A 25,685-nucleotide genomic window follows, 5' to 3' on the forward strand; every position below is an offset into this window, starting at 1 on the left:
CTATTCCATGCGATCTAATCTTGTTAGCCAAGCTAGGAAGAACCTTGTCGAACGCCATACTCAAGACCAGATAGAGCACATGCATCGCTCTGCCCTCAATCCTCTATCATCTCTCATCTAAAAAAAATTCAATCAAATGAGAGATACTATTTCTCCACACACAAAGTGATGTTGATTGTCCCCAATCAGTCCTTGCCTTTCCAAATATATGCATATTCTGTCCCTCAATTCCCTCCAACAACTTGCCCAGCACTGATGTCAGGCTCATGGTCTATAGTTCCCTGGCCTTTCCTTACCACGTTTATTAACTAAAGGCACATGTTCGGTAACCTCCCATCTTCCAGCACCTTGCCTGAGGCTATTGATACAATTATCTAACCAAGGGGTTGATAAAGCTCTTCCTTCACTTCTGACAGAGTTTAGGGTACACCTGATCAGGTCCTGGGGATTTATCCACCTTTATGCACTTTAAAACATCCAGCTGCACCTTCTCTGTAATAGTGTTTTTCAAGATGTCACTATTTACTTCCTTACATCCCATATTTTCATATCTTTCTCTACAGAAAACACCAATTTAAAATACTTGTTAATACCTCCTCCAACTTCTGTGTTTCCACATGTAGGTGGCCTTGCTGATCTTTAAGGGGGGCCTATTTTCTCCCCAGTTAACCTTCTGTTAAGGTATTTGTACAATCCCTTTGGATTCTCCTTTATCTATTTGCCAATATTTGGAGGGGGAAAGAGGTGGATGCCAAATGTTCGTTCAGAAGTACTACACAAAAAAATCTTTTATTGTTCAAATGTACAACTGAAGTACTGACAACTTATTTCACTTCATATGCTGTTAAAGCAAAATTGAGTAATACTGTCACAAAGCTAGTCCCTTTTTTTCAAAAAGCTGTTAAATGGCTCAAGGATACTCAGTCCTTGATTTTTTTCCCCCCCAGAGGGCTAATAAACCAGGTCAAGCTCCGATCAGTATTGTTTAGCACAGATGAAAAGGATTTTGAGAGGCCTTTTTTTTTAAATAGGTTAACAGATGAGACTTTAGGCCAAAGTGGCCATGCTTTAGAAGTGACCTATAAAATGAAAGGGGAGTGGTCAGCTCTGTAGCTGAGCATTTTGTACAGTCTTAAAACTTGTGACGAGTTCAACAGTGAGCTGTGTGGAATCTCTTTCTGCCCTGAAGTTTCAACTTGTAAGCACATGTTCCATTTATACTGATTTTTTTAAAGTGATTTTGCTTATTGGGACTGTTGTGTATATTTGGAACAGCATACCTAAGTCTAGTTTGGATAGACTTCTGTAGGGGTTCTTTATTCTGTTTGTGTTTCATTGTGTAATTGTGTAAATAAATTTTTGTTTTAAAATCTAGTAGTCAATCTGGCTAACTTACTCCAGGTAAATTTCAAGTTACACTTACAAATTGGGTTGCCTGCCCGCCCAAGAATGTTTTGAGTGGTCTGGCCTAGTCCATAACAATACATACCACTGGAATGACATGAGTGACACCATCACCGCTGTCTATAACAGTTCCAGTCAATGTTCGCTCTCCAACTTGTCGAGATGTCCATGAGGCAGCTAAAGCAAGGACAGCCTGGAAATAAACCAAAAAGAGTTATGCTTCAATAGTAAATAAATGATTGGTAGTTAACATGAACAATGTTTAAAACACAGAAGTAAGGTACAAGGACTTAGCATGAACAAATGTCTTCAACATAATATGATTTGGATTTTTTTTTTTTAAGTTGTTCAGGTAGAGGTACAAGCTTAATTCCCCTAAAATACTTGAGGAACCCATCTCATCTGGAGTTGAACTATCATGGTAGGGAAAGCATATTACTTCAATTCTTCAGACAGTACGGGTCAAGGAAGTTAATGCATTCTAACTCCAACAGTTATATATTTGACTAGTTGTGAGTGGGTTGGTAATTTTGGATCAGTGACATATAACAAGATCGGTTTAATTAATGATCATAGTTCAAGACTCCTTTGGGAATTATGACCACAACATAACAGAATACAACAGTTTGAGGAAGAGACTTTGTCAGAAACAACTGCACTACAGTTTTTTTTGTTAAGAAAAAGACTAATTACAAAGGATAGATATAGGGGAGGAAGTGGGTGCAATACATTAAGGATTAGGAAAAGGGTATCACGTTACTAAATAAGGTAGGATTCCATGGTGAAGGGGTAGGCTATTCTTAAAGATTGGCTAACTAATACAAGACAGACTTGTAATAAAATGGTTATTTTCAGAACAACTTGTAACTAGTGGAGTACAATTATTCACAATATATATTAACAACTTGAACAATGAAAGTAAATGTATTATAGCCAAGTTTTCCAATGACAAAGAGTAGGCTGGAAGGCAGCCGGGGGTTAAGACAAAGTCTGCATAGGGTTTTGGCAAGTTAAACAAGTGAGCAAAAACTTGGCAGAGGGAATACATTGTGAGAAAATGGAAGTTCATGCACTTTGACAGCAAGAACAGAAGAAAGATTTGAAAATCCTCGTATATATCTCAAAAAGGTTCAGCAGGTAATCGTGAAGTCAAATGGAACAATGGCCTTCATTTCAAAGGAACGAGTATAACAATAGGGAGATCTTGATAAAACTATACAAGGTTCTAGACTGTGCCTTGTACTGGACACAACTGGAACACTTAACAGTTTGGATCCCCTTTCTTAAGCAAAGATATACTAGCATTGTAGGCATTCCAGAAAAGGTTCACTAGATTTATCCCCCGTATGGAGGGATGGTCTTTTGAGAAGTTGAGTAGGTTATGTTTGTATTCATTTGAGTATAGAAAAATGAGAGGTGACTTTATTGAAGCATGCAAGTTTTTCAGTGAGCATAGCAGGGATGTAGAGGTTGTCGTTTCATGAGAGAGTCTAGTACCAAAAATGATATAATCTCAGAATAAGGGGTCACCCAATTATAGGAGACGGAGGAGGAATTACTAATTGTTTCTAAAGGTCATAAAACTCTGGAATTTTTAAGAGAGCTGGAGAGGTGAGGTTGCCATTAGGTATGGTCAGAGCTGAGATAGCTCAGTTAGGCAATCAAGTGATAGGAGGAAAGGCAGAAACATGGAGTTCCAGTTTCAGATCAACCATCATTTCTGGATAGCGGAGCAGATTCAATGCTCTGCTCCTCCATCTTATGATCTTATATGAATCAAACTTGGTATTCAGGTTATTCAAGTAATTCGGAGTGCAAATCTTATGTTATCAATTACTGAAAGTGCATGGAAATAAGACTAGGGACATTTTACTTCAGCTTTAAAGGAAAATGTTGGAGCACTGTATACGGTTCTGATCTCCTTATTTGATCAAAAATTTTAGAAACTTCAGAAGCAGTTCAAATACAACTTAATTCATCTGAGATCAGGGATTCAACTCATGAGCAAGACTTGGACATGCCGGACCTACATCTATTGATATTTAGAATAAGAGGTGTTGCTACTGAGCCATACAAGAGCCTGAAGGGTCGATAGAGAAAGAACACTTCCTCTTGTAGGACAGAGTACAACTAAGGGCACAATTTAAAATTAAAGGCACCTCGCATTTAATATGGAAAACTGTAGATTTTTTCAACATTTCACCTTACCTGGACAGCAATATAAAGACCAGGCACATTGAAGGATTCGAACATGATTTCAGCAGTATATTCTCTATTTTCAGGAGTATTCAGTGGCGGTTCAGTCTGTTGAAGATATTCACATTATTTAACAAACTGCAGCTGAAAGTACTATATTGGTTCATACGAAGTGAAGAACCAAAGTTTTTTAACTCTGCGAAATACATTATGTAAATTCATGACTATCTTTGCAGAGCAGGCCCATAGTAAACAAAATAAATAATTCAAGATTGTAACCAAAAGAGATTGTTTTAAATTTGATCAAATTATCAAACTCATTTCAGCTTTTATACTAATTTAACACAAAATCAATGCTCAATTAGTCAAGGAGATCGACAGGATATAAACAAAAAAAGTATCAAAGATAAACAAAGGATAGTACAAAAACCAAAGTAGTCAGATTTTAATTTCCAGAAGAGTTCAAAGGAACTTAGGTAAGATTCAAGTCAAAACATTACAGATAATCTTATAAAGTGATGTCAGCACAGGAGAGGCAGCCAACTGAGCTATCAGAGGACATGGAGAAGGCAGGTACAATTAAAACAGCCTCTGGATGGGTACATGAATAGAAAGGGTTTACAACGATATGGGGCAAATAGGGCCAAGTCAGATTGGGATGTCTGGTTGGCGCAGACAAATTGGACCAAAGAGTCCATTTCCATGCTGTACAACTAACCAAATGACTAACTGGTTTAGTCACTGTGCCTTCAGTTCTGTAAGTAGGAGATTTTGTAGTCTAATGATCAGGTATGGAAAGGCAACTCATGTTAAATAACTATTCTGTTAGGTACTGGAAAAGACATTTGTGTGGTTGATTTCCATGTGCAAAAATTACAATCAGCAAGACATTACGTTTTAGAACTTCAACATCACTTGGCATCACTCTCCAAAGTTTGCAATTTCACTGATGCCCCCATTATTGCTGCGCTCACCTAGCAACTTATGACTTTGCAGGCAAAGAGCATACGGCCAAGTGAGAATACGAGACCACCAGGTAATCAGAATTTTGGCAGAGGGGTAACACCTATTCTGACAAGCCCTGATAAATCTATCCCAACAGTCACTGCAGAGGTCAGATCAGTTTTCCGTCGTGTCAATTCAAGGAAAACAATGGGGCCAGACAGAGTACCAGGCCGTGCACTCAAAGCATGCACAAACAAATGGCACAGGTCTTCTCGGACATCTTCGACCTCTCCCTGCAGCAGGCCACTGTCCCTGCCTGTTTTAAGAGGGCCAACATCATCCCTGTGCCTAAGAAAGCTCATGCAGCATGTCTCAAATGACTACTGCCCAGTAGCCCTAACTTTGGCGGTCATGAAGTGCTTTGAAAGGTTGGACATGGCATTAATCAACTCCAGCCTCCCCACTACTCTTGACCCACTCCAATTTACCTATCGGACCAACACATCCACGTCAGATGCCATATCACTTGTCCTTCACTTCTCCCTAGAACATCTTGACACCAAGAACAACTACGTAAGAATCCTACTCTGACTATAGTTCAGCCTTCAACACTATTATCCTCTTTGGACTGATTACTAAACTTAGTGATCTTGGACTAAGCTCCACTCTCTGCAACTGGATCCTCAGTTTCCTGACCTATAGGCCACAATCAGTGAAGATTGGGGAACAATATTCTATCCTAACACACAAAACTGAAGCCCCCCAGGGTTGCACACTCAGCTTCCGACTATACTCACTGTATACCAATGAATGCGTCGTCAAATACCAGACTAATGCCATTTACAAGTTCACTGATGACACCACCGTAGCCGGTTGAATCGCAGATGGTGATGAAACACACTACAGACAGGAGGTGGAAAACCTGGAAAAATGGTGTACTGAGAACAACCTAGCGCTCAATGCCAGCAAAAGCAAGGAACTCATTATTGACTTTCAGCAGGATGTTACTCATGCTCCCCTACACATTAACAGCAGAGGTGGAACGAGTCAAGTGTCAAGCTCCTGGGAATGGTCATCCACAACAAGCTTTCCTGGACTCTTCATGCAAGCGCACTGCTTACAAAAGTCCAACAACATCATTTCTTCTCAGGCAGCTGAGGAAATGTGGCATGATGGTGAATACCCTTGCCAACTTTTACAGATGCACTATCAAGAACATTCTGTCTGGATGAATCACTACCTGGTACGGCAACTGTACCATTCAAGATCTGCAGGGATCAGTGCTGGGCCTCTTTGTAATTTGTATAAATCGGAAGATGGACGAGGGAGATCCAGTGGATGTAGTGTACCTGGACTTTCAGAAAGCTTTTGATAAAGTCCCACACAAGAGGTTAGTGAGTAAAATTAGGGCGCACGGGATTGGGGGCAAAGTACTAGATTGGATAGAGAATTGGTTGGCTAATAGGAAACAAAGGGTAGTGATTAACGGCTCCATTTCGAAATGGCAGGCAGTGACCAGTGGGGTACCGCAGGGATCCGTGCTGGGACCGCAGCTTTTTACAATATATGTAAATGATATAGAAGATGGTATCAGCAATAACATTAGCAAATTTGCTGATGACACAAAGCTAGGTGGTAGGGTGAAATGTGATGAGGATATTAGGAGATTACAGGGTGACCTGGACAAGTTAGGTGAGTGGGCAGATGCATGGCAGATGCAGTTTAATGTGGATAAATGTCTGGTTATCCACTTTGGTGGCAAGAACAGGAAGGCAGATTACTACCTCAATGGTATCAAATTAACTAAAGGGGCTGTTCAGAGAGATCTGGGTGTTCTTGTCCACCAGTCAATGAAGGCAAGCATGCAAGTACAGCAGGTCGTGAAGAAGGCTGATAGCATGCTGGCCTTCATAACAAGAGGGATTGAGTATAGAAGCAAAGAGGTGCTTCTGCAGCTGTACAGGGCCCTGGTGAGACCACACCTGGAGTACTGTGTACAGTTCTGGTCTCCAAATTTGAGGAAAGACATTCTGGCTATTGAGGGAGTGCAGCGTAGGTTCACGAGGTCAATTCCTGGAATGGCAGGATTGCCTTACACGGAAAGACTGAAGCGACTGGGCTTGTATACCCTTGAGTTTAGAAGACTGAGAGGGGATCTGATTGAAACGTATAGGATTATGAAAGGACTGGACACTCTGGCAGGAGGGAACATACTTCCGTTGATGGGGGAGTGCCGAACCAGAGGACACAACTTAAAAATACGGGGTCGACCATTTAGGACAGAGATGAGGAGAAACTACTTCACCCTGAGAGTGGTGGCTGTGTGGAATGCTCTGCCCCAGAGGGCAGTGGAGGCCCAGTCTCTGGATTCTTTTAAGAAAGAATTGGATAGAGCTCTCAAGGATAGTGGAATCAAGGGTTATGGAGATAAGGCTGGAACAGGATACTGATTAGGAATGATCAGCCATGATCATATTGAATGGCGGTGCAGGCTCGAAGGGCAGAATGGCCTACTCCTGCATCTATTGTCTATTGTCTATTTGGAGGAGATTGTGGATGTCTTAATTAGCACGTCTGAAGATGACAAAGATTTTGGGAGCTGTGGACAGTGCGGAGGATTGTCGGAGAATATAGATAGGCTGGAGACTTGGGCAGAGAAATGAGAGATGGACTTTAATCAGGACAAGCAGGAGGTGATGCATTTTGGAAGTAGGAATGTGTAAGGCAACAATGCAGTAAATGGTAGAACCCTTAATAGCATCAAGGTACAGAGATCGAGGTGTACAGGTCAGCAGTTCCCTCAAAGTGGCAACACAAATAGATAAAGATGGTCAAGATTCAGTCAGGACAGTGTATAAAAATGGCAAGTCATATTACAGCTGTATAGAATGTTACCATTTCAAATTTACAGCCTGGTCATCATGTACCAGAAAGGTGTGGAGGCTTTAGAGGGGACATTGCCTAGTTTGGAGGCTTTTAGTTACAAGCAGAGGTTAGACAAACTTGGCTTGCTTTCATTTGAAAGAAAAAGAATGAGGAGAAACCTGAAGCTTAATTATGGATATTCAAAGTCTTTTTCCCCACATGTAGAAAGGTCAATTACTAGGGGATAGAGGGGAAGGTTTAAAGGAGATGTGAGGGGCAGAGTTTTTATTGTGCAGAGGGTGTTAAGTGCCTTGGATATGGTGAAGGTTGATACAATAGCAACATTTAAAGAGGCATCTTGACAGATCCATGAATAAGCAGAGAACAGAGGCATACCATCAAGTGGACCATGAGGCTTTAGTTTAGAAAGCTATCCTGCTTTGGTGCAGTCTTCGTCTTTGGACAGAGGGCCTGTTCCTGTGCAGTACAGTTCTTCTTCGTTCAGCGTGAGGACGTATTGTCCAGGTGACTGTGGAAGTAGTGGCCAGCATACCCATACAAAGAGAAACAAATGTTGAGGAGGGAGAAATCAATGAACCAGGTGAGGGGGGAGGAGGGTGGAAATTGTAAACAAAGTTGATAAGCTTTTCCAGTTCCAGACGAGGGGGGGAAAGCCGTACTAATGATGTCATTGATGCACTGGAGAAAGAGTTCTGGATGTCAGTGGACACATTAGTCTGTGGTTCAATGGTGGGGTCATGGTCGATGGATCCTCCTATTTTAACTGGTCCAAGCTATTGTGCGCACAATGGTCTCTAGTCTTATTTCATCTGGTGATCTCTTGCATTGCCTCCAAGTCCATCATCTCAACCTGCGTCTTCCTCCTTCCCAAACTCCACAAACAGGAATGCCTGGGCACACCCATTGTTTCTGCCTGTTCCCACCTTGACTCCATATTTTCTTCTTGTCCAGTTGCTTCCCATTTACCTCAGCAATTCTTCTAAAGTTTCTCACCACATCTTCATCAAAATGTGAAGGGATTACACATCCAACACCTCCTACCACCCTCTCCAAATAAGATTGTCTCAGGGCTATTCACTTCTGGAAAAAAGGCCTGATCCATTCCACCCACCTTGGATTGCTCAAGCTTGCCCTCATCTGAGCAATTTCCCCCTTACCTCCTCTAAAGTTTTGTCAGATCAAATGAGACACATCATGGGTCCTAGTTATGCCTGTCTTTTTGTGGGGTAGACAGAACATTCTTTCCTCCAGTACCACTCAGGCCCCACCCACAACACTGTTTCCAGTACAATGACATCATCAGTTTTGCTAACTCTTGCAAATCAGAAATTCGCAAAGTTCATAATTTGGCTTTCAATTTCCACCAGGCCCATCTCTGGCTCCCCTCTTGCTTGACATCTGTTGCTATTTCTGGAGATAGGATATCCTCCTCAAATACTCCAGTTACCTCCACATACTTCTTCATACCGTTTCCTGCAGACACCATTCCATTTTCCCCAACTTCTCCATCTCATCTGTTCTGATGATGCTAACTTCTCCAGAGGTTCCCTGTAATGTCCACCTCCTTCCTCAATGGAGACCCCCTTCCAGTGGTTGACAGGATACTCAGCGGTGTCCAACTCATCTCCTGCTCTTTGAACCTCACTTATTCTTTCCTCCCACAATGCCTAGAGGGTTGGTCCTCACTTGCCACCCCACACAAGTCTCTATGTATTGCCCTCACCTTGCCTGTCAGCATTACACAGGGACTGTTCCCTCCAGGACACCTTGGTCCGCTCGTCTTCCACTCCCAGCACCTCTCTACATCACCATGGCAAGCACAGAAGTTGCAACACTTGCCCATTACTTCCTCCCTCCTCAGTATTCAAAGCTCCGTACACTTTCCACATGAAGCAATGATTTACCTGAACTGTTCCCTGTTCAAATCATGGTCTCATCCACAAAGATGAAATGTAGACTGGTTGACCACTTTGTGGAATACCCATGTTCTGCCCACCGACGTCACCATGCTGTTGTCTACCACTTCAATACACGCATACGTTCCACCATGGCCAGTCTCTCTCTCAGGCTTGCTGCAGTGTTCCAGCAGACCTCCATGCAAACTAGAAGAACAGCATCTCATTTTCAGCTTGGGGTTTTGCAGCCTTCAAGACTCAATACCAAGTTCAATCATTTTTAGGGCCTGGACATTTTGTGGTCCTAACAACAACTAGACTCCATCATAGGTATGTACAGCAAGGAAACTGACCGTTCAGTCCAAATCATCCATACTGACCAGATATCCTACACAAATCTAGTCCCATTTGCCAACACTTGGCCCGTATCTCTCTAAACCCTTCCTATTTACCAAACCATCCAGATGCCTTTTAAAAGTTGTAATTATACCAGCCTCCACCACTTCCTCTGGCAATGGATTCCCTACAAACACCATCCTCTGGGAGAAAACATTACTCTTTAGGGCCCTCTTAAATTCTTTTCCCCTTAACCTAGAGCTATACCTTCTAGTTCTGGACTCCCCCACCCATGGGAAAAGACCTGATCTATTTATAATATCCATGCCCCTCTTGATTTTATCAACCTCAAAAGGTCACTCCTCGGCCTCTGATACTATAGGAAAAAAACAGTCCCAGCCTATTCAGCCTCTCCCTACAGCTCAAGCCCTCCAACCCTGACAACACCCTTGGAAAACATCTGAATCCTTGCAAATTTCACAACATCTATCTGATAGGAGGGAGATCAGAATTGCACACAATATTCCCAAAAAATGGCCAAACCAAAGCCCTGGACAGCTGCAACATGACCTCCTAACTCCTATGCTCAAGGCGCTGACCAATAAAGGCAAGCATGGCAAACACCTTTTCATTGTTCCAGCTACCTGCGACTTGACTTTCAGCAAACAATAAGCCTACACTCCAAAGATCTCTTTGTTCAGCAACACTTCCTAGCTCCTTACCATTAAATGGATAAATTCTGCCCTGATTTACCTTTCCAAAATGCAGCACCTCACATTTACCTAAATTAAACTCCATCTGCCACTTCTTAGACCATCTGATCTGGATCTCATTGTACTCTAAGGTAACCTTCTTCGCTATCTACTACACCTCCAATTTTGGTGACATCTGCAAACTTACTAACCCAACCTATGTTCACATCCAAATCATTTAAGTGATAAAAAGCAGTGGACCCAGCATTGATCTTTGCAGCACATCACTGGTCACAGGCCTCCAATCTGAAAGGCAACCTTCCAACATCACCACCCCTGTCTTCCCCCCTCTAGCCAGTTCTGTATTCAAATGGCTAGTTCTTTCTGAATTCCATGTTGTCAAACTTTGCTAACAAGTACTACCATGAGGAACCTTGTGGAATGCGTTACTGAAGTCCACATAAATCGTGTACACCACTCTGCCCTCAATCCTCTTTGTTACTTCTTCAAAAAAAAACTCAATCAAGTTCATGAGACATGGCTGCCCACGAACAAAGCCATTTGACTATCCCTAATCCATCCTTGCCTTTCCAAATCCTGTCCCTCCGGATTCCTTCCAACAACTTGCCCACCAGCAATGTCAGGCTCACCAGTCTATTGTTCCCTGACTTTTCCTTACCACCATTCTTCAATAGTGGCATCACATTAGCTAACCTCCAGTATTCCTGCACCTCATCTGTGACTTTTGATAACCCAAATATTTCAGCAAGGGGCCTAGCATCATTTGCCTAGTTAACCAGAATTCTAGGGTATACCTGATCAGGTCCTGGGGATTTCTCCACCTTCATGCATTACTGGAGGATTCTATTGTACTAACTTCCTTCAGTCTGGAAAACAACTGTGTTCACAACTTCATGGCCTCTCATGTCTCAGCCAATTTCATATCCATGCTGCCACTGTTCTACATTCCATGCATTTGCTGAAAAACGTGTCATGTGGCACTTTTCTCAAATTTCTTTTAGAAGTCCATGCCTTTATGCAGTAACTGCATTCCTGCCATGAATTCTCCCTTGATCAGATTTCAACTAGCTTACTTAATTGCAATGTGCCTCAAAATGTGCTGCCTTTTCTCAAGTAATCGAGTTTGTCTAAAAAAGACTGGTAACAGACAATATTCTTCAATTATTTTCTTTTTAATAGATTTAGAATAGAGAAATTGAAGCTACGAGCACCTATTCAAAGCATGATAGCAAATGGAACCAACTCCAATGGTAACCAAGTTAAGGAAGGAAGTTAGGACGCAATGATCTTCACAAAGCCATTATTACATTTAAGATGGCATTGTGTGTCTGAGTGTCTCCAGTGCTAACAAGGTAAAGTTAAGTCACCATAATCTTACTGGACCATCGGCCGCATACTCATTGAACAGAGATGACTGGTAGTGGTTTGACCAGAGGGTCAACATGCCTCAGACAAGTGATGAGGTTGACAAATGCGAATCCTTCACAGTAAACTCAGCTCTTGCAAGAATGGAATCTGCTTTTACCATCAATCTGCGTTACAAACCAGCCATCTCAGTTAACTGAACCCCATTTAGTGATATCAATGCTTCACTGAGTTAGTGAGAACATGAAAGGAACACTTTCACTTTTGCTCTCTATCATTGTGTATGGAATGTAAATTCTCAGATAGTCAACGGCAAGTGAACTATAAAAACTGAAGTGGCATGCTCAGGTGATTTTAAAATAAAATATCTCCAGTATAAACTTGAGTAAATCCTGTAATAATTGGACCCAAGACTCAGATGTTAGGAGATCACAATTAATTTAATTATGCAGCAAGTAGTTAGCATCTGGAATACACTGCCAGAGTCGCTCATTTCAAACCTTTAAATAAGAACTGTGTTATATGAAAATAATTCAAAAATTAGTTAAGAAAACTAAGTAGAGGAGATGCAGGAAAATAGGATCAAGTGAAATGAGTTACGCTTGCAGGAAGCTGATTTGACAAGCCAACTCCTGTGCTGTAACGATACTTAGATTCATAATTCATGAATCTGTACACAATTCAAAACACACAAGAAGTTACTTCAATACTGGGCACACAGTGTTTTCTGTGATATCTCAATAACAACTCAATGCTGAGAAGACCATCAAGATTAGCCATATGTATTGTCTCATTTCACAAACTGCAGGTTTTCCATTTATAGCTTCAAGATCTGAAACATGATTCAAAGCTATCATACCAAGTCTATTTATAAACTAACTAATTGGCTATTTCAGAACTGTGACATGCAGATCTTCAGGCTTACCTTCGTGGTAATATTCAGCTCCTAAAGCAACTAGTTTTCTCAATTGTGTTATATTCTTCATGACATTCTCCCTTAAAATTTAGTAAATGACAAGAATTTTTGAAATAAAATCACTCCCATTGCATTCAATCTTCTTGGCTGCTAACATTCTCTCAAGTTACTCAATGACTATTCATGATATTGTTCTAATTCTTCAGTTGAAACACTGACCCAGATCTTCAGCCTCGTGAAACACGCACATTAAGTCTGCTGGAAAGCCTCAACACATTGACTGTACAGGCATTACCCAGAAAAAGTTTAAACTTCTGATGGGCAATGATGCTCTCTCGAACCCTCAAAAAACAGCCCTGACTTAAGAGTTGGAAATTAGAGGGTTTTCTTAAAACTTTCCCAACTGTAAAGGTGAAACCACCTCCCACCCTCTCCACCCAAGCACTCAGACAACCCAAAACACCCGGCTGTCTCCTAACTCACTGCTTGAAACCTTCACACTGCTCACTGACACACTAGCCCCTTTGCTCACCCATACTACAGACTACCCCTTTAGAGATTGTCTTATCACCAGATTTAGAGCAGAGTGCTGGAAAAAAGATAGTCTGGTTCTGGCAAAGTTTAATTTCAATGCTACTTGTGGAGTTTGCTGCACTAAGTGAATAGGATGAAACCTGCATCAGAGGTCTGACCTGAAATGTCTGGGAGGCTAAAATGTAGCTTTTTGTATGAAAGAAGGGATTCAAACCCAGAACTGAAGATTTTTGGCCATAGTTACAACTACTGATCTAATGTCTTGTATTAATTAAGCTTTGAACTTTGAATTAACTTCACATCAAGTCAGACAACTTTACTTACCAAAAGGAAATAATGATCTTCTGGCTCTGCTCGAAGGTACTTAAAAATAACTTGTTCCATAAATCTCTCCATGAGATCCCAGTCTTCAACTATACCATGACGAATCGGCCACTGTTGCAGAAAATTATTTATTTTCAAAGTAAATGTCTCAAATTTGTCAGGTATGAAAGCTCAAAATGGAGCAAAAATATTTGAAAATTTAAAGTTTAACTAAATCTGGAAAACAAATCAACAATGACTTTTCTCAAAGTCAGATAAACTAGTTGCTGCTAATACTGACAACTGACTGAAAGCTCTTCCAACATAGATTTTGAAAGCAAATTTTGCCAAGTCCGTTTTATTCTCAATTTCAATGCAACCCCAGCACAACCATGTGCTCCAACCCAATTTCCACAAATTTTAATTTTATACTGAATTCACTTTAACTACCTGAAGTCCAAGACGTTGCATGTATATCGTAACAAGTACTCTTTCGCCCAACTACTTTGGAGAGGAAACCGTACAAGGGCTTTCCGGATTCTTGTCGGAGGAAAACATTATGGAAAGCACCAATGCTAATCACTCTAAACAGGGGATTCATAATTTTATCAATACCAAAGGCCTAAAGACAGTCTCATACTCTACAATTGCTAACTGGCAAAACAATCAACTTACAATGCAAGGGAAGACTATTTTGGTTATTTTTTTTCCCCCACACACAAGAATCCAGGTAGGAAAATGAATTAGATACAACCGCAAAATTCTGCGACCCAATTCAAGTTCAACCACTTTTCGAAGTGGCATATCAGAAATATATTTAAGATCATTTAATCAAAAAGTTCAAGTGGATATAGAACTACAATACAAAGTTGTCCTTGTTTCAGCAATGGTCAAAGAGGTTACTTAGGTAATGGAAAAATTAAATGTGTCAGCAATATAAAGTATGCTCATCTGAGGTTGGAATAAGGCACTGCTTGGGGTTAAATTAGACAGAATGTTTTCTGTGAAGCAGCATCATATACAGGTCTGGTACCATCATGCGTTGACAGTCATCACTAAACATAACAAAAGGTAAATGAAATGAGCGTTTTGTTTCTAACTGGTTTATTGCAGTAAGCAATAATTCAGCCAATTATTTTCATAATCATTGTATAAGTTGGTGCATCCACAAGTATTTACCAAACTTGCCTTTGTTGCATAAGTAGGTTTATCTATTGCTTCATCACCTATGAAGAAATCCAAATCATCAACTCCTTTCATCACCCTCCTTTGAGCCTGGTCACCAACTTTTGCAGATTCCTTGATGGCAATACCTTCGTATAGACAGGAGATAAATAACAAATAATCTATTCAATGTCATGCAAGATAATGCACAAAGTAGTCAGTGTTCGTTAATTTCACAATTTAATGACATACACATCCTGAAGGAAATAAGACTTTTATATAAAATGGACATTTAGAAATAAGTGCACTAGATACATATTTTCAGGATACAGAAGCACAGTTGAAAACAAATAATGTCTAACAAAGAAGAGTTGCATAGAAAGAGATACTACTATCCTTTAGATCTGATGTTAAAAGTAGTTTTAAATAAACTTGTTCTCTTAGATGCAGAGAATTCAGCTGTCCTAGTCAATACTCCTCCCAAAGATAACATTGACTGGTTATTCATTACATGCAGGTCTGGATGCTCTTCAAAAGGATGAATTCAGATTCAATGGGCCAGAAGGCCTCTATCAGCATTGTACAGATCCTATTATTCCAGTTTTAGATGTAAGGGTAAAAAGCATTTCCTACCAGTTTAATGGCGGAGGGAAAATTGAGGCCTGAGAAAGTAAACTGGAAAAAATCTGAAAGCTTGCATTATTTGTCATTGTGTCAGTTTTGCAGACTGACAAGCAGCACCTCCTGTCACTAATAACTTCTAAATGGGCTCTGTTGAACACTCAAAAAGCAGAAATTGCTTTTTGTTTATTATAAGGTTATAATAAACTTAATAGCTTTTTGAAATACTGGCATTGAGTTATTTGTGTAAGCTTTTAGATTGTAGACTGCTGAAGTGCATCAATAGTTCTTGAAATTTGACATAAATGCAAGCTGTCTAAATTCACAAGTTCACTGAAGGCGAGATGGGGATTGGCTGTAATTCGTGTTTTCCCAACCCTTGAACATAAATAACTGGCTGACACTCCTTGTCCAGGCTTTGTCAAGAGCCACTGAATAAACTATAGGATACATCATGCTCAACGAAACTGTAGGAAAGACTGAATGCCTTTCTGAAAGTACAGAAAATTGGAAGCAAACAAAACTCAAAACTACAGAAAATGACAACGATGAATTCCAAGCCTCCTTAGAGGTAAACATCAGCCTTTCAGTTCCTGATACAGAAGCAGTAGGAAATGCAAAATAAAGGCAAAATAATTTTTTATCTGGTGCTTTGGTGACAAATGAAATTAAAGATTTTGAAGCATCAAAGAGAGATGTTACAAAATCCTATGGCTTCAGAGAGAGAGAAAGACTCAAGGCTGCACCATTGAAGTTTTACTTGCATCATTCTGTGGATCATGCATGCCAATTATCGATACAGACTGCTTGAAGAATGTGTGCAGAGTTTCTTCTGATTGACTTCTAGAAATGATTATCTTCTGAAATATTTATTCTAAAAGATTTCAAATCTGTCTGTAACGCTCACAAAGAACTACTTCCCTATGTACAACAACATCAGATTTTTGAACTGTGAACAGAGTTTAAGATTTAGTACCTCCAACAGAATATGGTAAATTTGTGACTGTAGCCCAAACAGGATGCATTAAAGTTAGCTGTGAAAATACTTGGAATAGAATCTCAGAAGACGTCATGTATGATTCAGCTTTCTTGACCACATACAGCACTTAATATAGTTTATTCAAGTATAAAGAAGTATTTGTAGGAATATTCTCTCGATTGACAACTTGCAACATTTAGTTAAACACAGACCTCTCCCTTTATAGATGGGCGAGTACAGTCTGATCAGGGATATTGCTACTTTTACTGAATTCAACAGAGACTGAAAATTCAGTTTCTGCAGCTGTTTTAATTGCACCTCCCCCCTGCAAAAACAACTTTTCTTCTGAATTAGCAGTCAAAAGGAAACATGGGTGTGGTGTCTGTTCAGAGTTGGCTCATCTGTAGCCTGTTCAGAAATGTTTGTGGCTTATGAGCACAATGGTATACAGTTCAATGACAAGATTACAATGTTTAAAGTCAAATAAAAAGTTGGCCGAATGGACACCATGTAACCACTGTTATACAAAATAAACTAGTTCCTTTCGGACAGGAAATCCACCACTCTTGGCTACATGTAACTTTGCACCACAGCAATGTGACTGATCTTAACTGTCCTCTGGATGTTTAGGAGCTGGAATAAATGCCAACCTTCCCAGAGATGCCTACCTCCCATCAAACATTAAAAGTGACAGCTTACAGAAGGAGTTATGACTTACAAATGCCTATTTATCAGATTTTTATTTGATTAGATTAGATTACTTACTTAGTGTGGAAACAGGCCCTTCAGCCCAACAAGTCCACACCAACCCACCAAAGCGCAACTCACCCAGACCCATTCCCCCCTTCACCTCACACTACAAGCAATTTAGCATGGCCAATTCACCTAACCTGCACATTTTTGGATTGTGGGAGGAAACCTAAGTACCAGGAGGAAACCCACGCAGACACTGAGAATGTGCCAACTCCACACAAAGTCGCCTGAGGTGGGAATTGAACCCAGGTCTCTGGTGCTGTGAGGCAGCAATGCTAACCATGTGCTGCCCATTTCTGTATCAAGTGGTTATATTTCTCACCAACCATTCTAATACAATTTATTTAATGCCAAAGATTAGGCAGAGGAATTTGCAATAAATCTTTGCCAGAACAGTTGATTGGATGATGCAGTTCTGCCTCCCCAGCATTATGATATTGTTCTTCAGCCAATTCTTTTCACTGCACATGATTTGAAATAGCTGAAGGAATTGGACACTGCAAAGACTATGAGCCCCAAACAACTGATCGGCAAGAGTATCAAAAACTTGTGCTCCCAAACTTGGTATGCCTCCAGTCAAGCTGTTCCAGTGCAGCTACAAAACTGGTACCAACAATCATGTGGAAAACTATCTTGAGCACAAAGCGCAGGACAAATCCAACTTGGCCAATTAAACAGCTATTCATCCACTCAAATCAATAAATCATGACCGAGGATTCATAAACCATACGACCAAGCAGCACTTGCATTGCAGTTACCTGCTCACTGATGCTCATTGGGTTCTGCCAGGGCCATTCTGCTACTCACCTCAGTGCAGCCTTGGTTCCAACACTGACTAAACAGCTGTCAGGTGATATTGTCAATCCTTGGATAATCAACATTGCATTTGACTGGGTGGGGCCTCAGAGAGGCTTAACAAGGGAAAACTCTCCGTTGTTTGGAGTCATACCTCACAATGGAAGAATGTCGTGGATGTCAGACATCTCAGTTTTAATCCATCTCTGCACAGCTCCTCAGGGCAATGTCCTACACCCAACCATCTTCAACTGCTTCAAAGACCTCCCTCCTATCACAATGTCAGAAGTGGGGATGTTTACCAACGATTGCACAATGTTCAACACCATTTGCTATTCCTCAGTTACTGATGCAGTCGGTGTCCAAATGCAACAAGACTTGGTCCATATCCAGGCTTAGGTTCACAGGCAGTAAATAACATTCATGTCACACTAGTGGCAGGCAATGCCCATCTTCATTAAGCATTTAAATCATTGTCCTTGGACATTTCTGCCAATCAACACTTACAGGGGCTTAACATTGACCAGAAAGAGAACTGGGTTAGCCATCCCAACATTTTGATGACAATAGCAGGTGAGAAGCTTGGAAACCTTCAGTGGCCAGATCAGAGCCTGACTCGCCATTATTTCCTGCTAGCCCAGAAGAAAAAAGCTCCAGCCAAGAAACTTGATGTTGTACAGTTCAAGGCATTCTGCTTAATTGGTACCAAACTTTTACTCCCTCCACCACTAACAATTGCAGCAGTGTGTTCCATCGACCAGATACACTGCATAAATTTACAAGGCTCTTCAGACAGAACCTTCCAAAACCATGACAATATCTATCATGAAGAATAAGGGCAGCAGATTTGAGAAAATGAAAATGTTGGCAAGAAAGATAGAGATACTTGCATCGAGACTAGAAGAGATGGAGGTTCACAAGGAAGAGGTATTAGAAATACTGCAGAGTGTGAAAATAGACAAGTCTCCTGGGCCAGATGGGATCTATCCTAGGATCCTCTGGGAAGCAAGGGAAGAGATTGCCGAGCCTTTGGCATTGATCTTCAAATCATCATTGTCTACAGGAATAGTGCCTGAGGACTGGAGGATAGCCAATGTGGTTCCCTTGTCCAAAAAGGGTAGTAGAGACAACCCTGGTAATTACAGACCAGTGCATCTCACTTCAGTTGTTGGGAAAGTGTTGGAAAAGCTTATAAGAGATAGGATTTATAACCATCTAGAGAAGAATAATCTGATCAGGGACAGTCAGCGCGGTTTTGTGAAGGGTAGGTCGTGCCTAACGAATCTTGTTGAGTGTTTTGACAAAGTGACCAAACAGGTAGATGAGTGTAAACCGGTTGATGTGGTATATATGGATTTCAGCAAGACGTTCGATAAGGTTCCCCACAGTAGGCTATTATACAAAATGCTGAGGAATGGGATTGTGGGAGACATAGCAGTTTGGATCAGTAATTGGCTTGCTGAAAGAAAACAGAGGGTTGTAGTTGATGGAACATGTTCATCTTGGTGTCCGGTTACTAGCGGCATACCGCAAGGGTCGGTGTTGGGTCCACTGCTGTTCGTCATTTTTATAAGTGATCTGGATGAGGGCATGGAAGGGTGGGTTTGTAAATTTGCGGACAACACTAAGATCGGTGGAGTTGTGGATAGTGACGGAGGATGTAATAGGTTGAAGAGAGACATAGATAGGATGCAGAGCTGGGCTGAGAGGTGGCAAATGGAGTTTAATGTGGATAAGTGTGAGGTGATACACTTTGGATGGAGTAATCAGAATGCAAAGTACTGGGCTAATGGTAAGACTCTTGGGAGTGCAGATGAGCAGAGAGATCTCGGTGTCCATGTACACAGATCCCTGAAAGTTGCCAACAAGATTGACAGGATTGTTAAGGCGGCGTAGAGTGTTTTGGCCTTTTTTAATAGAGGGATTGAGTTCCGGAACCCGGAGGTTATGCTGCAGCTGTACAAAGCTCTGGTCCGGCCACACTTGGAGCATTGTGTACAGTTCTGGTCACTGCATTATAAGGAGGATGTGGAATCTTTGGAAAGGGTGCAGAGGAGATTTACTAGGATGTTGCCTGGTATGGAAGGAATGTCTTACGAGGAAAGGCTGAGGGCCTTGAGGCTGCTCTCGTTAGAGAGAAGGTTGAGATGTGACTTAATAGAGACATACAAGATAATCAGAGGGTTAGACAGGGTGGACAGAGAGAGCCTTTTTCCAAGTATGGGGACAGCAAACATGAGGGGACAACTTTAAAGTGAGGGGAGCTAGGTATAAGACTGATGTCAGAGGTAGTTTCTTTACTCAGCAAGTAGTAAGGGTATGGAATGCGTTGCCTGCAATGGTAGTAGATTTGTCAAGCTTAAGTGCATTTAAGTCGTCATTGGACAGTCATTGTAAGAGTGTAGGTGGACTTCAGATTAAGATGACAGGGCGGCACAACATCGAGGACCGTAGGGCCTGTACTGCGCTGTAATGTTCTATGTTCTATCAGACCTGAAAAACGTACCTTCAAAGCCACTCACCATCCAGACACGGAAAATTGCCAATGTCTCAATGTCACTATTATAACCATCCCAAATAGATTGCAGCAAACCAAGAGAGCAGCTGACCACTTTCAAGGAAAATTAATTATGGCAATAAGTGCTGGCGCAGTCAATGAAGCCACATGGCCAAAATGAATAAAGAATTTCCTATCCTCTTAAAATACCATTTTCTTTCCTTTGATTGAATCAGGTTTCTCAGTGCTAACTTATTTGTGGCTTGAAGTGCATTTTCCAGATTGTGCATCCCCAGAGAACTGTTGCCCTATTTATCCTGAAATAAAAACTATTTTCATTTTCAAAAGATGCAAAATATTGCACTTAAGGCCCAACGTTACAAGAACTGATTAATGTACTTCAAAATTCATAGAACAGAGGATGTACACTACAACATGCAACAGAAATAAAAATCAGCAATACGAGATCAACTTATCCTTTAATCACTGGCCTTTCTTTCAGATGCAAGTCGAGCAAAAATCTTACTCAACTTAGCCCAATGCAATTGTTCATAACAAAAGAAAGAATTCTCTCTCTTTGCTATAGGGCTCATTGTCTAAGTTCTGGCAAGAATCAAGCTGTTTTTAAGGAGATGACCCCAATGTTTATTTGTTCCTTCTGATGTATTGAAGCCTTGAATGACAACCCAATACAACACATGAAGTTTCAAGTAGGCAAATGTAATGTGCTCCAGTTTGGAAAGAAGAAAAGTGATAATCTAACATTAAATGGCACAACTTCAATAGGTGCAGGAACAGCCAAATGGTTCACATAAATAACTTCTTGTCAGAAGCAATCTGGAAAAATATACATGACCACTTTTATGAATGGCAGAAGGTACATAAACAGACTCAATATATCATTGGTTAATTTCCAGTTTAAGCATTGAGGCCCCTTTTTTCTGAAGGATCTTGGTGGTGGAATGGATACAAAAGACATCTCTTGCAAGGGACAAAATTCCAAATTATCCAGAGCAACTAGGTGTTATGAGATTGTGCATCTTCATGCAAATTGACTAGAGGGAGATCTAATAGGAGTGTGCAAAATTAGAATAAAAACACTTTGCATATCTGAAATAGATGTAAGTGCTGAACAGATGTAATGTTTGATATAACGTGTTTTATTTGTAAATATTGTCATAGTATAAAACTTGAGAATCACTGAAAAGAAAACTTACCAAACAGCACATGGCTTGCTGTGCACAGCCAAAGGAAAGAACCAACTGCACAATATCAGCCCATACATGTGAAATTCTGGTGTCCAACATAGATGGAATTCCATGATTATGTAACATTTGATAAATAATCCCAATTGTGAAAAGAATTGATCAATTTAGCACTGTCAGTTGTGTTGCAGTGTGATGCACTTCAAAGTACTGTATGCTTCATTCTTTAATACACAGCTGTTCTTTGCAAAGCGCTTGTTTCAACTCAATAAAACAGATGACAGTCATTGATTCATTGACCAGGATAATTCAATGAGAATCAACCTGTTGGTTTAAAATTCAAACCAAGCTCGTCAGTCAACTGTCAATCATTCAGCAGTGCATTCTTAATGGCAACACCTCGACTGTTGTTCTTCCTTAAATTTGAATTTCTTGGGAATTGTCCTGATGAGTGCAATATGAAAAGCTCTAACAAATTTACTCAGCAAAACTTGTTTGATCAACTACAGACAAGCTATTTACACTGGCAAGAGGATCCATTATCAGGATTTAATACAAGTGACAAAATTGGCAACACATAGGGACAGGTGGTGACAGGCATTTGTTTTTGAAAACCACATTACACTGAATTCCAAACTCTGAAAGGATAGTCGAAGTTCACTTAATTTTCAAGAGAAACAATGCGTAAGGCTGCGAAGGTAAAAAAACATTGGTGTGAAGACTCATTACTGACATAACAGGCCAAAGGCTTTTTTCCACGTGGGAAGATTCCTTAATTAAGCTAGACAAAGGAATGACACCTATGTTATGTATTTTCCTTTTAATAGCTCCCACTTCCCTTTTCATCCCCGGTTTGTATTAATACATGAATTGGATCTAAGACCTATTATGCCAGGAAAGGGGTCATGCAGTGCAGTGCTTCACTCCAGGTTCAAGTCCCATCTGCACCACAGGCGTATTAACATCTCTGAACAGGTTGATTAGAAAATGTGTAACTTGAGAAACAGAAGGCTGTGACATACTGGAGGTGACTCTTCCTCTGAATGAGGAGGCATGCATTGAGATCCTCCCTGCTCCAAAGGTGTCATAGCATATCTGAACAGGTCAATTAGAAATATTCATTTACTAGGACAAACGCACACAAAATATTCCTTATCAACATCCTGTTTAATTTGAATGCATACAGAAACCCAATTTCTGAAATCAAAGCACAATTCCATCTGTCAATGCAGACAAAATCTAATATGCAACAAAATGTGTGTGGCTGGAAGCCAATGCATCTGAGCAGCCTTTCTAGACAGAAGAATTCCTCTTCTAAAAAGTGAAGCCAGTCACATTATACAGTCAGTGATTTTGTTATTCCAAAACTGTCTCCTGACATTTCTGTAATGATATGACTATTTTTTGAAAATAGTCCCCAATTAAAAGCTTGTTACATTAAATCTTATTAATGCAGTAAGATGGCTTATGACAACCAATTATTTCATTGGTTATAGCTGAGTGGAAGTTACACAAGGCCATATGTAAAGGGACAAACTACATTCCCCATTTGCCTGTATCCATGTAGTTCAAATACTGAAGAAAACTCAATTATCCAAGATAAAGTGGTCCACTGCATTGATAACCAATTCTTCACCAGTATATAGTGTACCATGTACAATGTCACAACTTCTCAAGGCTTGTTTTGACACCCAGCACCTTTACTTTCAATGAGGATAAGGGCTGCAAGTGCATGGATACACAATTGCCAAGTCTAGATCATTCTGACTTGCCGAAAACACATCACTGGATGAAAATCATGAAATTTCACCTCTATCATCAGTGTATAAATATTTAACACATGGACAACCACAGTTCAAGGAGGTAGCTCACCATCATATTCTTGAGAGCAATTAGCAATAGGCAATAAATTTTGACTTGGCAATGATACCCACATTTGATGACTATAAACAAATACAATGTCAACCATGTCCCATTTTGTTGTTAAAAAAGATTTTAATAATCTCTACTTCAACCCTGTGGAGAAATAGCTTCTGTTTATTCTTCCATGGGATAAGGACAAGGCCAGTATTTGTTGTCTGATCCTACTTGCCCTTGACCAAATGTTTTGCTCAGCCATTTCAGAGATCCATTAAGATTTAACTTTGTTATTTCTTAGATAAACTTTATGTTCTAAGTTCATTAAGTGAATTCAAATTACACTGGCTGCAATTGTGAGATTTGAATCGATGTTTCCAGATCAGCCTGGGCCTCTGAACTATTATTGTCATAACACGAACATTTTGCTATTTTTTCAGAGACAGCAAAGTCATCCTCTTTCTCAGCTGAAGCAGGTGAGTGGATAGCTCGGGATCTCAAGTCTTCCAACAATCATTTTAATACTCAAATTATTTTCAATAACCATTCACAAATTCATTTTGCAAATGGTTAAATGGGCATCATTGGAGTAATCTCCTATTACCACACTTTTGATACAAATGAAACCGCATACTTTCTCGTTTCTCCATTCCTGATAATGCATAGGAAAACCTAATTGCTTAGAGATGCTTTAAGTTTTCCCTGCTGAGTTCATGGATTTGTTTCAAGTAACTTTCATTCTTGATTCCATGAAGTTCTTACACGGATTTTGAAGATCACATTCTACAAGTCTAACTATTTCCGTTACTTGCTGCAAAGGACAGGATATCAAACATGGCAAGCAGCCTGAAGTTCTTAGTAAGGCTTCATTATTATTATGCTGCACTGCAAGATTTTTCAATTATAAGAATGTGTCAAGTTTTAACATTTGGAATGCAATGGAACATAACTCTAATGGCCCTTAGTGAGATTGGGTGAAGTGCCAGCGTAATTTACTCGTCGTTTCTTGGGATCCCTTGGGGAAATGCAAAGTATGATAACTCCGGTGGCACAAAATACCAATAGTGCCATTGCTTAGAAATAAGGAGAGACCTGGGATCTGAAAACATGGCAGCTTGTAATGGATCTGACTATTGTTTGGCATGACACAGCTGCATTTGGCAGTTTTGAGATTTAACAAAGAAGAGATTTCTAATCTGACAAGGATATTGTTTGCTTGACCCAGGTGATATTTGGAGCACACAAGAGAGAACAAGAATAGGATATATTTTACTGCCACACCTGCACTCAAATTATACAAATGCAGGGCCAGTGGGGCACATTACAAATTTCAGTTATCAAAAAAGGCAGGACACATTTTTCAAAACTTGAACCACTTCATTGCCACACCTTTTATTGTTAAAATTGCCGAGGTTAATCAAAATTGGTCTTTTACAAAAATCTTTCAATTCAAAACAAATAAATTTGGATCTTACTACCTGCTTGAAGAGTTTCCCTACCTCTCTTCAATACTAATTTCTCCTTTGAGCTACAAACAAACAATTTTGACAATGCAAGTGAGAAATAATAAATGGACAGAGTACAGCCAGCACATAAGATTTAACACATCTAGCAAATCTCAGGACTGATTCAGTAAATATTTATCCTGCAAGGCATTCTACATTTACACTAAATACTTATTCCGATTGGCTCCTTGGGCAGAATTACTACAAGGTAAACTAACATGAATTATCATTCCATTTGCAATCAAAAGCCAAATAAAAAGGGTGGAAAAGATGTATCAAGAAAGGAACTTAAACTGAAGTTTCTAAGTTTTGCTCACTGTTAATCACTATTTTAAAAATCAATATGCAAGTTTTAACCCAGTTCTTAAAGTTTTTAAGTGATCAGAAAACATTGTTTACTGATATACTCATGGTTTGGTAAATGATTGACTGCTTCATGTAAGGTATTACAGTACTAACATTCTTGTAAAGTAATTTAGTTTCCATGCCAGGGAAGCAAAAACATTGTTGCTAAACCAATCAGATATAGTTCTGCATACGTGGACATGAGAATCAGGAAAACAACATGTTTGGCCAATGTATGAGATTAGAAATTTTATTTTACATCAAAAATAAACAGTTTCCAAGATTGATTTATTGAACTCACATGATGGAATTATGAATTGTGGCTCTGTATTCCCAGCATACCCAAGCTTTGTATACCTGCAAGATGAACAGTATTTTAATCCTTTCAGAAACAACATCCGTATTGAATAATCCTAGCTACAACAACTGTTACAGTTAACCTGACTTCTATTGCATTGTTAAACAAAATTA

At 40.1% G+C, this 25,685-nt stretch overlaps 1 protein-coding gene across 3 annotated transcripts in view; it reads right to left on the minus strand.

Moving 5' to 3' along the window:
- LOC140482334 (actin-related protein 3) overlaps nucleotides 1-25,685 on the minus strand; it is a 61,239-nt gene that overhangs the window by 25,337 nt on the left and 10,217 nt on the right. For 2 of the 3 annotated variants that reach the window (XM_072579625.1, XM_072579626.1), the window contains exons 2-6: nucleotides 25,516-25,571; nucleotides 14,682-14,806; nucleotides 13,515-13,625; nucleotides 3,613-3,708; nucleotides 1,490-1,597 (exon numbers count right to left, since the gene is read on the minus strand). In XM_072579625.1, coding sequence (XP_072435726.1) covers nucleotides 1,490-1,597; nucleotides 3,613-3,708; nucleotides 13,515-13,625; nucleotides 14,682-14,806; nucleotides 25,516-25,571 — 496 coding nt within the window. Of the gene's footprint in view, nucleotides 1-1,489; nucleotides 1,598-3,612; nucleotides 3,709-7,806; nucleotides 7,931-13,514; nucleotides 13,626-14,681; nucleotides 14,807-25,515; nucleotides 25,572-25,685 lie in introns of those variants that run through there. The other variant, XM_072579627.1, reaches the window with a different exon arrangement.

This window comes from Chiloscyllium punctatum, chromosome 10, assembly GCF_047496795.1.
Source record: "Chiloscyllium punctatum isolate Juve2018m chromosome 10, sChiPun1.3, whole genome shotgun sequence".
NCBI lineage: Eukaryota > Metazoa > Chordata > Chondrichthyes > Orectolobiformes > Hemiscylliidae > Chiloscyllium > Chiloscyllium punctatum.